Source organism: Mandrillus leucophaeus, unplaced genomic scaffold, assembly GCF_000951045.1.
Source record: "Mandrillus leucophaeus isolate KB7577 unplaced genomic scaffold, Mleu.le_1.0 Scaffold321, whole genome shotgun sequence".
Classification (NCBI taxonomy): domain Eukaryota; kingdom Metazoa; phylum Chordata; class Mammalia; order Primates; family Cercopithecidae; genus Mandrillus; species Mandrillus leucophaeus.
In genome coordinates, this window is record NW_012103377.1 from 3,443,772 (window position 1) to 3,456,450 (window position 12,679).

General features: G+C 38.9%; 1 protein-coding gene across 3 annotated transcripts in view; it reads left to right on the top strand.

Annotated features, from left to right (window-relative positions):
- The window catches only part of SMPX (small muscle protein, X-linked), a 53,812-nt gene that overhangs the window by 9,597 nt on the left and 31,536 nt on the right, over positions 1-12,679 (top strand). For all 3 annotated transcript variants that reach the window (XM_011988025.1, XM_011988027.1, XM_011988026.1), the window contains exons 3-4: positions 4,867-4,953; positions 11,114-11,262. In XM_011988025.1, coding sequence (XP_011843415.1) covers positions 4,867-4,953; positions 11,114-11,248 — 222 coding nt within the window. In that variant the 3' untranslated portion in view covers positions 11,249-11,262. The remainder of the gene's footprint in view (positions 1-4,866; positions 4,954-11,113; positions 11,263-12,679) is intronic.

Consider the following 12,679-nt stretch of genomic DNA (forward strand, 5'->3'; position numbering starts at 1 on the left):
TAAACCACTATAATACATTGTTTATGATTTCCAATGCTGGTTTCTTTTAAGTGTATTAAGAACTGGAATGTAGGAGTCTTACTCTCAAGTGGGTTCAGTATTACCTCCAGCTAATGACCATTGCGGCTCTGCCTAGCTCTACATTTGTGATATGAGGCAAAGCAGTCATACACTTGCAAAAAGATGTCATGTTTTTTTATGTTGACATCCAAAAGCACTTCAGAAATACAACCTACCCCCGACCAATTGTGCACATTATCTTAATAGCTGTACAGTATATTCTTGAAATCTGCCTTTCCCTGGATGATGAGATTACAGTTGAGTCATTCAGGAAATTATTGAAGAGAACAAAAAAGTGTTGAGAACAGAGCAAAAATAAAAACATTTTCAATGTGAAACATCATGGGTGAAGAACACTGGCAAAGTAGAAGTTTCTCAAAATTGTGTTGTGTGGGAAAGTTTTCCGTGTTTTGAATCTACTCCACATTTCAAGAATCCCTAAGCAGTTATGCATTCCAGTGATATAGAATTTTATTTTAAAATAAGTTGACTATATTTTAGTAGGTAGATATGTATGTGTCTCTCATTTTCTGTTAATATATCAAACAAGAATCTCATTTTCTAATCCGTTATGAAAAAACAAACCTCTTTCTGAAGTCTTCTGTAAAGATGCTATAAATCTCAAAATGTCATATCTTGCTCCGTTCAGAGAACGACTGAGAATAGGAAAGAGCAGAAAGAAATAATGCAAAATGCAACCCCGTAGAATTTCCTCTGCCCATACTACAGAAGAATGGCATGGGGGAGGCTATAGATTCTGGCAGGAGCTGCTGGAATCCCTTGAAAAGTAAAGATCGAATCAGTATGGGGTCATCTGAAACAAATAATGCATTGGGAGGAAACTCCAGAAGCCTCTGAACTGTTCAGAAAACTCACAGTGGGTTCAGAAAAGGAGAGACAGAGTGGGGACAAAAAGGGAGGGGGAGATAAGAGAACAATGGCTGTGGAAAGCAAAGTTCAATAGGAATTGTCAGTACCCAGCCGGCTGGCAGCTATCAGAATCCAACCCACTGGGGAAAGAAGATGTCATTCCATTGTAAGCTACACAGAAAGGGGTGTGGAGGAAATATTGTTTCCAGAATCCTCTGGGCTTAAAGCCCGGAGCCAAGCAAAGAGAACAATACAAATAATTAAGGGAGTAGTGGAATTAACTTACAGGGAATTCTTTCTACTTTTCTTCACCTAGTGAGATCAAGTGTAGTATTAATTTCACATCAGATAGGTCTTCTATCAGGGAACTGTATCCTATTCTGGCAAAAGATGATCTAGTGGATTTTTTTTTCCATTCCCAACTTGGAGGATGTAACAAATTATATATAGCTTGGGAAAGTGATGCACCAAGTCTGCTGCATCAGGGGCATATTTTTAAATCTCTAAAATGAATAAACCTCAAGGAGGGAAAAGAAATACAAAGGATTGCATTACAAAAGGAAAAAAAGAGACTGCTTCCTTTGCATTTACATAGAATCTGTGGGGAGAAGGAAGCCTAACCTAATATCAACTCTAGGTCATTGATGTTAAACATTTTCTGTTTGTTTATTCTTTCATAAAAGTTTAGCTTGTATTTTAAGGCTATTTTGAGTAGCAAATACCATACTCAATTTGTAGGTAGAAAAATTAGTCGCTGAGAAAGTATTTCATTTGTGTTTAAACACAGAGTAAGTCAGTGAAAGAGACAAAATATGACCCAATTTTCTGGCCAATGGAATAAAAACTGAGAGCTACAGATCTACATATTTTTATCAAATTCAAATTATAAGGAATTTTTCTTATGGCTATAATTTATTCTATGACTTGTCACTCAAAGATTACTGCCCTACAATTATACTAATGAAACATCTCTAATCGTCTTGTTAATAGTATAATGCATGCCTCAATTGACAAAGCACACCTCTTATACTCCCTTATTGGTGCACATTATGATTCAATGTTCGACATATTTTCAGGCTGCTTTGGTTCCTGTCAATATCTGCTGTCAAAAAAAAAAAAAAAACTCCATTTAGGTTTTTCTGATTTCTTGAGTGATGCTTTTAAAGAAGAAAAAGTGTCAAGTCGGTGAGTTAATGGCTCATTTTTCAATGTGGCTTTTCTTTGGTATCTATTATGAAATTATCCATTTTATGTGCCCCTTTTCAAAGGCCACTCTCAAAGTGTAAGTCTCCAATATCAGAGCTGCTTTAGAGAATTTTAGAGCTGGTGAGAGCTATTTTTGGCCACGTGAAAAGAGCTCTTTAGAGACGGGTTTGAGAGAGTGAGAAGGTCTATCCCTAAAGTCAGGCAGCTTCAATTTGGAATCTTGCCTTTTCCTGGAACTATATGTATGACCTTGAGAGAATTAGCCTCTCCGAGGATTCATTTCTTCATCAGTAAAATGAAGATGATAACATTAACCTCAAAAGTTTGTTGTGAGGATGCAGGTATTTAAACCCTCCACCTCTGCCTGCTTTGCACTGTATATATTCTTACAGTACTTCATTTGAAGGAAGGAAGGGTTCCCTGGTTAAGACGTTTGAAAACCATTGACACAGCCTAACATTCATATTACAAATGGGGACAATGAGACCCAGAGCAGTTGTTACTTTTTCAAGCACAGATAACTTGTGGCAACTGCTAGCATTAGGCTCTTTTCACTACTGTAAGCCACCCATGAAACATGGAGAGGCCACATGGGGGCGCATCACTAAAATTAATCTCCAAACAGGAAAAGTAGTCATCTCATAACATGCCCTTCACAATATTATATTATTCTGGATGACCTTTACATGTCCCCTTACTAAAAACTACAATCTACTATAGAGCATATATACTTGATTAAATGAGTTAATTTAGCAATCAAGTCTTTCAGAAACAATATGATAACTTGAGCTCACCATTAGGAAGATGCCCCCTGTAGATGCTTAATAAATGGGTTAGGGTAGGGACAATTTAACTAAACTTTTAACTGGTTAACTTTTTCCCCAAATAATCCCTATATTGATTCTTCCCCTCTTTCATCCAAACTGTAGTGATGGAAATAGTCTATTGGTCCAATATGGATTATCTTCTGTATTATTTACACTGTCTTGATCTTCTTTATTCAGGCCCCTATGATATTTCATCCAATCTAAGACGCTGTCAATTGTAAAATACCATTATTTTACATCCTGCCAAAATAAAGCAAATGTGCCAACTAAAATTGTAGGACATTGCTGGTTGTAAGACACATTCTGACCAGAGATATTAAAAGAGATGCATCTTGGAATTCATGAAGTATGGCTCCATATTTGCCACCATATAAGACAAATCTTTCTCCTCTCTTATGCTCCCTCCTTCTCCCACTCTAGGCCACCTGGTATTTCCATTACACGTAAGAATAGCATAGAAAGCTCAGCCTTAGGTTTTTAAAATGCTTTTCTCTAAAGTTGTGCTGGGTTTATATTTTAACATATGTGGTACATACTGATTAAAAATACTCCTTGGCTTGTTGGTACTAGGAATGGCTCCACAATGATGTACCTCTCTGGTTACTTTCCACGAATACTTTGGATCTATTTCTTTCTGTGGTATCAGCATTATTCTAGTAAGGATGGGGTGTTTTAAAGCTCCTGGGTAGGAAAAGTCACCTCCTGCTTTGCTCCTGAAGGGAGCACAACACAGACTTGCCATGTTGCATGAACATGGACACTGGATGCTTCCTGTTTCATAGGGTTAATCATTCCCCTGGCAACAGAGCTTGTACCAGGCAGTTCCAAATGGGACTTACCACACTTCCTAATAACTTCCTTTGGTGTGGTGCCAAAATCATACAATGCATGTCATAAGATAAAAAAATATTTTGCTCCCTTTGTTCAGGCATCATTTACATGCATAACATCAAAACGAAATTTCAACTTTTCAAGCCCACATATCCAATTACTCATAAGGCAACACTTTATCTTCAGTGGAAAAATATTGTATTCTACTTTAAAATGGTATTTGATGGTTGTTTTATGTGAGTGATAATACTGGTTAAAGACATTTTTGATCTGCATTACATATTTTCACCATTTGACATCAAATAAGTATGGGAAAAATTCAAATTTACACATTATCTCACCAAGTTCAAATTACAGTGTCAATATATCCCTACCTAATTTAATGTTTAGAGGATGTCATGAAGGTATTTTATGTTTACCACTGATGGAGATTAGTATGTTATCAACATAAAAGAGAAGAGTCAATGAGTGGTGATACAAAGGGAGCTTGGCCAAGCACCCTCTTTACTCCTTACTGACCCACACAAGTACATGTTGGGAAAAAGGTAGAAGAGTATCAATTTCAGAGACTAAAGCAATAAAGTGCAGGACATTATGGAAAGGAGGAGGTAGCTTAGGACGTGTAAATGTCTCCCCTCCCACGTGGTAAATTTGAAGGGACTGGAAGGAGGGCTAAGGTGTGGGATGACTTATGCAGATGCTCTTTCCTCCTTGCCTGTCATTATATGTTCCCTCCTTATCCCCAAGAGAGAAAAATAATATGCACCTCAGGAGGGCAACAGCCAGAACAAACTGTCTTCCAATTCTTCCATCCAACAAGAAATTGTAAAATCACTGCACAGACCTAAGCATGTATAATAAATGAAATCTGTAATAAATGTAATCTGTAATAAATGGAAGTCAAATTTTCCTTTGCATATTTTTATGCTGTCATTACAGCAATTTTCCTGAGATAAAAAGCTTTGAAGATGTACTTTTCAGATGCATTTTTCTTCACAATGATTACTGTCTCAGAATGTCATTGCAATTTCTTACTTTTCTTGAGCTAAACCTACCCTGTTTTCTCTTTTAGGCAAATATCAATATTCCAATGGGAGCCTTTCGACCAGGAGCAGGTCAACCCCCCAGAAGAAAAGAATGTACTCCTGAAGTGGAGGAGGTGAGGAAACCTCAGCTCTCAGAACACAGCAATGTTTTTCCTTTCTAAAATCTTCACCAGAGGGGGCAGAGGCAAGGCAAGGGCTGGCTCTCCAGGACAAGGGAGGAGGCAAATGACTGTGTGTCAAGGAATCACATACAGTATGTACGTTTCTTTAGTTGTCTTGCTTAGTCCGCCCTGAAACGCACTGCCTCCTCCCTTCCCTTCAGCCAAATTTAAGTACTGTACCTGGCACCATTATTTGAAGGTACTGAGTTTAACTTCCAGTCTGTTGATTGACTGATTATTTGATTGATTGATTGTGTGTATGCGTGTGTGTGTGTGCACATGTGTGTGGTGGGGAGGATAAAGCCTCTGATAAGTTTTTGGTCTAGCAGTAGTCACTAGATTGGCAAGTTTTCACTTGGGATCATTTATCCAACTGAGCAGGATGTAATAATATTTAGTAGAGCTTCTGATAAGTGGGAATGCAGGAAGTAAGCACATTAAATTATTTGAGGATTCAAATAAACAACAAACAAACAAAAACTCAATCTCTAAATGTTTCCTTTGAAAAGGGTACTTTGCAAGGGAGTCTATCAAGCCTCCATTTCTGTATTTTTCCTCTTTCTAATTCTTTACTTCTCCCCCAAATTCAAGTACCCAGTCTGCTAAATTGGAGGCTAAAATTAATAATGAATGCCATAAAAAGGGAAGAGTTTCTTCCTCAGATGTTTTTATTTCTTACCCAATTGTAACTTTTCTGCTGAAACCTGGAAGGTCTGATTCTGAAAAAGATAGTGAAGGTTTTGGAACATTTTATCAGCATAAGACATGGAAAATGGAATCAAATAAAGCCACAAGGCACAGCAAACTATATTTCATCTTTTTAAAAAGGTAAAAAGGCTTTTAAACTTTACCAAGTGACATTTTTGGTATTTGTCCCAAAAGAATATCTATTACCATTTCAAAGGTTCCTAATAAAACTTTGTTCTGCCTGTAACCTTTTTTCCTGTGAATATTCCTGATGTGGTCCTAAATTAGTGGTTCCAGTCTCCTATCAGTAGAAAGATAATTTTTGAAAGGAGCAGATGGAGTATTTGAGTGATATCATCAAGTGCTGGAATTGCAGCCACTAAGTCACTCTTGATGAATACAAATTTTGAACATATCAGTTGGAAAGACCTGGCCCTACTCTGCTTTTATAGTTACATAATCTCAAGTTCTGGTGCTGTTAACTTTGCCATCAAGTTTACTCATGATCATGAGGTCTCCATCTGGGACTTGGGCCAAGCATTTCAGAGTCTGCGTCTGCAAAATAGGATCCCCTCCATTCCTCAGAGGGTCACTGTGAGGGAAGAGGCATGATATAATGGACATAGCATAGCCTAGTAGGTATTCCATAAACTATTTTTCATCACTTGATGTAATTATCCAATTTTCATGAAGCACTCCTGGGCCTATTGTTTTTGCATGTTGTAAGGAAAAGGCATGGGGAGGTAGAAGGGATGGCGGTGGAATTCTTCTATACCTTCATTTATCTGTAATTAGATTTTCTTTGCTTCCTGTGCTTCCTCTTAAACTGTGTCTGTCACTACCATGGCAATCAGTCGGAAGGTAGTTTGACCCACTTTTCTCACTAAATTGACTGATGTAACAGCTGTTTTGGAGGCTCACATTTCATTTTCCACCTGTGGTACAGATGGCCCCTGGTTCTTCTTTGTACAACTGGTACTTTCCTCCACACAAGTGTCTCAGGGGACTGGGGAAGCACTTTGCTCTCTCTTGGCTTGTATCTAATCTGATGGTTGCAGTGCATTCTAAAATAGACAAGAACTGATACAGCTTGGTTTGTGAACACCCACTTTATAATTAACCACATATACAAATGGCCAACTAGTATTTTTCATAGGATGGAGGGAGTGATGTATTCACAAAGATACAAAGACCCCAGGGATGTTTCTTTTTTCTTTTTGTCTTTCTTCCTTTTTTTTTTTTTTTTGGAGCAACTTATTGCCCAACAGATGGAGTGTTTCTTGAACTGTACCATACCTTTCTCATAGAGCTCATTGGGCAGGAGGGTGGAGCTAGGGATGGTATTTCTTTACCATAAAAGCAGAAATAAACTCTCAGGATTTGTGGAGTCTTGGGGAGGGAGTGGGATCTAATGATTCAGTCTCTGGCCTGGACCTCAGATTAAGTTTCTTAGGAAGACAACATTGTGAGGGGAGTAGTTAGACAGCTTGGCTTGGCCACAGGGTGGGTTAAGCAGGATTTTGTCAATTAGCTTCAGGCCCCAGCCACATTTTAAGGCATAGTTTGAAAGGGAAAATAAAATGTGGATTTGAAATAACATATACATCCACATTTATTATCATTATCTAGTTTGCAAACTTGGAATTGCTTAATTTTGTAGACTTAAAATTCGTTCATTGCCTAGCTTTGCATGAGGATAATTACTGTTTAGAGATCATAACATACCATCTCTGAACAGAACAGATCACCTCTATCACATTCAGTAGGTTCCTCATTTAAACTCAGAAGGATTTTTGATCCTGACACCCTCTCAGATGTGAAGAGGATGTTCCCCAGCAGGAAGCCAGAATGAATCTTTGGCTGTCTGCCAAGGCCTGTGAGCACTGACCCTGTCTTTGGCTCACCTATGGTTCTGGTAAGACATTTGCTCTGCTCACAGAGCTGGAGTACACCTATCTGCTTGGCCCAGCCACAGATGGGCATGTGCCCAACTCTGAGGCCTTACAGCTAAACCTTAATAAACAGGGCTGGTCTTTTGCGTAAGACAATCAGCTGCTTGCTTGAAGTGATTTGAAGGGTATTGACAAGCCTCTACTAAGCTTCCCAAATCTCTCTTTTGACTGAAACACTATCATCATTAAGCCACAAAATAGCATGTTGGGATTTTCTGTTAATTATTTCCCTCTACACCTGGCTTCTTTACAAGATGCAAACATTTAATTCTGGTCTAGCCACTTCCTAGCTGTGTGGCCTTGGGGCAAGTTTCTTAGCCCTTCTGTGCCTGAGTCTCCTCAACTGTAAGGCAGGGATGATAATAGTACCAGATTTATATGGTTGAGATGAGGATTAAATGAGTTAGTACATGTAACTTAGAACAGTTAACAGTGTGCCGTTATTATTAAATCTTTGGTGTTTGAGCATGAATGAGCAGGTCAGATTGTATTGTCTCACACAGGAGAGTTTAGGGAAAAACTCAGTAGGATATCTGGCAATAATGAGGGAGATGAATATGGTTCACTGTTTTGCCAAGTTTTACAAATACTCTGTGACCCCCAAGGGAAACATTTCCCTTCACAACAGCCATTCCTGAAACTGAGAATGCTGCTGTAGCTGGTAAGGCTTCTTTTACACTCTCTTTATCTAAGCCAAAGAATGTCTTTCATGTCCCTTCTTCATTCAAATATCCTCTTACAAAATTAAAAAAAGACTTATTTATTAGCCAAATGGGGCCATCTGGAACCCTGTTTGTTTATGCCTTAACTTACTATAATTCTTACAATTACAAATCCATAAAATAAATGGAATCTGATTCCTGTTATGTTTTTAAAAGATGAGAGAAGTTTCATTTAAGAAAATGCACCATTAACCCCCTTCTTCCTGAGTCAATATCATGTCTAATTACTAAATATATTGAATTATAATTTCTCATTATATGTGACTTTATCAAATCAAGTGGTAAAAGTCTTACGCTGATAAATTAAAAAACACAATGCATTGAAGTTTTAATAACTTGAGAGGAAGGTACATATTAAATATTATTAATCTGCATATGTTCACTTCAAAATTTTTGCATATAAACATGTAAGTACAGACATTGGCTTTAATGTGTTAAATGTGCCAATATAGAACATTTTGATGTTACAAAGTTAGTAAATGTGAGTTATCCAGGAACTTAACAGAAGGAATTGGAAACATTTTTCTCTTTCATGCTTCTTTATTAAGATCTACTCACCTAACAGCCGTGGGAACATTTATAAGTGAGGAAACATTTTTTATTTCACCACTACACGTATATAAAACACACACACACACACACACACACACACAGCACTTTATAGCCTTGTTAAAAAATTCTTTCTGAAAGCATAGCGAAGAACATTTTGGAATATCTAGTCCTCCAAGTGGATGCTTTATGGTTTTAATTATTGCTTCTAAATCTACATTTATAAGTGATAAATTTGTATGCATGACAAAACAAAACAAAACAAAAACAAAAACAAAAAACCAGCTGCTTCTAGGGCTCTGTACACTGACCCAGGGAAACAGTATTTTCCAGATATTTACAGCAGGTATAGTCTACATTGAAATACTTTATCATTTTGTTTGGGTGAAACGTTAGCTATTTCATCAGCACTGTACCAGATCTAAAGAAAATGACTGTAGGAAAAGCCATTAGCCCTTAGTAGAAAAATAGCACCTCAATATTTTATGTCTACTCATCCCCTCCGATAAACAATTTTAAAACATTTCTATAAAGGACGTGTCTACTAAGCAATTTGTTAGAGTTTGGGGAAGCTTGAATACTATCTTCCTTTAGGTTCTAACCAATTTGAGAACTAGACATAGGATCCAGACAGGGATTAACACACACCATCAGCTTTAATACCCAAATTACAGGGCTGCTGGTGGGGGTTGAGGGTAAGGGTGGCGTGGAGGCGGGGCATAGAGCATAGGGCCCACCCTCTCTGGTGAGAGGCAAACATGCAGTTACTTATTTCTTTTCCCGGGAACTGTATTGGTTCACCCAGTTGTTGGCCAAGCAGATGGAGCTCTCCGCCAGTCTGTGTTAGTTTGGGTCCTTCAGGAAACTGACCCAAAGATATTTGCTGGGGAAAACACTTGTAAGGAAAAATGGGAGGGAGCTGCATGAGGCTGGGAGGGAGAGAGGGAGAGAGGGATAGAGGGTTGGGTGGAAGCATCTCAGACTTCAGTGCTGTAGTGAGGCAAGTTCTCCAGGTGAAGTCGCTCCGCAGACGAGTCCCATGTCTCCCAGGAATGGGCCCGCCTTAGAATTCCTGTCGCACTCATTCATTGGCTACAAGCAGCCGTGGGAAGTGTGACCTCAGCTTGGTGATGGATGGCTGGATTTCAATGTGAAGCAGCTGGAGCCGTCATTCAATTATCCTCCCTGCAGTAAACTGATCCGAGAGGCGCGTTCTCAAGGCTGCCACGGTGATCAAATGTTCTCCAACACCTTTCCCTGGGGCCACAGAGAACAATCCTCCCCTACCCACCACCTCTAGCAAATAGAAGGAAGGGGCTAATGATCAACCTTTTTTCTGTACACATGAGTTGAAGTTCTCGGAGCCACACACAGCAACTGATCTTGTTTTATAGTTACCATTATATGTGTGTTTGGTGTATGCACATAGAGGCATAGATTTTCATTATGGTACATTCTTGGGATTGATCCAATTAAACAACAATCAACAAGTATGCACGCGCACCTCTGTGCCAGACATTGGAAATGCCACAGAAAAGGATAGGATGTGGGTCCTGCCCTAAAGCTGCAACAAAAATATAACATTCAATGAAAGGAAATTTAAAATACTTCTCAAAGCAGGAGAGAGCTGGGCTTCCTCTGCCGCTCTCCCTTGTGGTGCCCATATTCAAAAAGGTTTTGCTTACGTTTGTTTCAGTTTGTTTATGCATCCCAAAGATGTTATTTGAACAAAGACTGGCAGCCACTACACCCCAAACAAAACAGGAAGCTCCTGGACTAAATTATTGTTAGAGCTTGCTATGCTCTAACATTGTACAAATCTTTGCTGTCAGGCATATTATAATTGTATGATTACAAATTAAAGTCAATCTTGTAAGATGTTTCTCTTGGAAACACAAATCCTTTGAACTAGTGGTAATTTTTGTTAGTTATCAGAAGTTGAATGTACTCTAGTGTTTTCTAAGTTATGTGGAAATTACTTGTTTTCTTCTTCCAACTTTATTCCACACCTCACAACAAACTTTAGGAGATTTTATTGAAACTCTAAGGCTGTCTCAACAACACAAGGGACAGTCACTCTGCTAGAAACACACTTTGACATCATTGTTGCTTTAATTTTTTTTTTTTTCTGGTTCATGCTCATGGCCCAAAGAGATCAAATGTCTTTTTTGGTGAGTTGGATTTCTTCTCCTTTCTCTTCAGGGTGTTCCTCCCACCTCAGATGAGGAGAAGAAGCCAATTCCAGGAGCAAAGAAACTTCCAGGACCTGCAGTCAATCTATCGGAAATCCAGAATATTAAAAGTGAACTAAAATATGTCCCCAAAGCTGAACAGTAGTTGGAAGAAAAAAGGTGAGAAACTATCTTCTTTGTCTCAAAAAGGCCTCTGTAAAATGATTTAAGGAAGCCTTCCACTGAAGAAATCTGGAAAATTCTACAAGAGTTCATTAAATACCAGGGGCCTTCAATTTAAGTCAGTATTTCTGGTGCAGTTTTCTGGTAAAGCCAAGTTTTGGGGCCTGTCTTATTCCATCACCAGTCGTAGATCCATTGAGGATGTTAGCCTGCCATTCTCCTTCTGATCATCCTTCTTAGTTGTGGAAGGATGAAGTTGGGAGAGGAAAGATGCTTGGGAAAAGGCCTTGAGGTTTTGATCTTGAGGTCCAGGGAGCCCTCCCTCACTTCATGCTTCAGTTTCCTCACCCAGGTATCACAAAAAGCAACAAGCTATTCATGAGCTAGAGGATCAGAGGATCAAGGAACTGAACAAGTTTGGGAGTATAAAGAGGCAGAGACCCAGGAGTTCAGTCCTTTAATCAAGTAACCCAGGTTTGTGTAAGGCAGACCAAGAGGATGCCATAATGACTCTAGGTAGGCTCAAAACTTGCATGCTGCCTTACAAGGCACTGCAAGCAGGGCTTGTGATCTTATTTTCATTTTAATTGCATCTGTTCAATAATGATCCCCTGGTGAGGGTTCAGACAACCCTCCACCTGGCTCCTGTGGATTGGTATGGGAATTCTGCCAGCAGGGGAGTGTGGAATTGGCCCAAGTCATCACTCTTTCTCCTAGGAGACCCTGGGAGCAAATCTACCCTTTTCCAACATTACTAAGCCCACAATGTACAATCTATTCCATTTCTTAAGCAGAAATTTAAGTCTAGAGGAGAGGAATCTGTATTGGGAACATAAAACAGGTTTTTATCTGGTTGATTGTCCATTCATTCATTTAGTCACTCACCCATTTATTCAATCAATATTTATTGAGTGTTCACTACATGCTGAACACTAGAAACATTTATTCATCACTTACCATGAGCAAGATACTGTGTGAAGAGCATTATGTCCATTTTTTTTAAGCCTCATGATACCCAATTATTGCTCTCATTCTTGAGATGAGTCTTAGAGAGATTGAGTTTCCCCATCTATCATGTATTCTAAAAATGGAGTCTGCCTTCAAAGTTAGTGCTATCACCTACTTGTTATATTGCTTCAATCCCTTCCTCCCACCACACCTTACAGATGGATTGCATGCTTCCTGTTGGTGTTGGGGTGAAATCTTCTGACTGGATGGCAGAGGCAAGCAGTGGGGCAGATAGGGCCCTGCTGTATCTTCTCCTCTAGACAGAATAAGGAACAGAATGTTCTGTGAGACAGTCCAATGCATTGTGGCAGTGTTATTTGTGTCACTTACACTGACTTACTTGGATGTTTGCAAGTTAGTTCTGCCGAAAAGGTTTCTTTATAGTCAGAGAAAGTGAGGAGCCGTT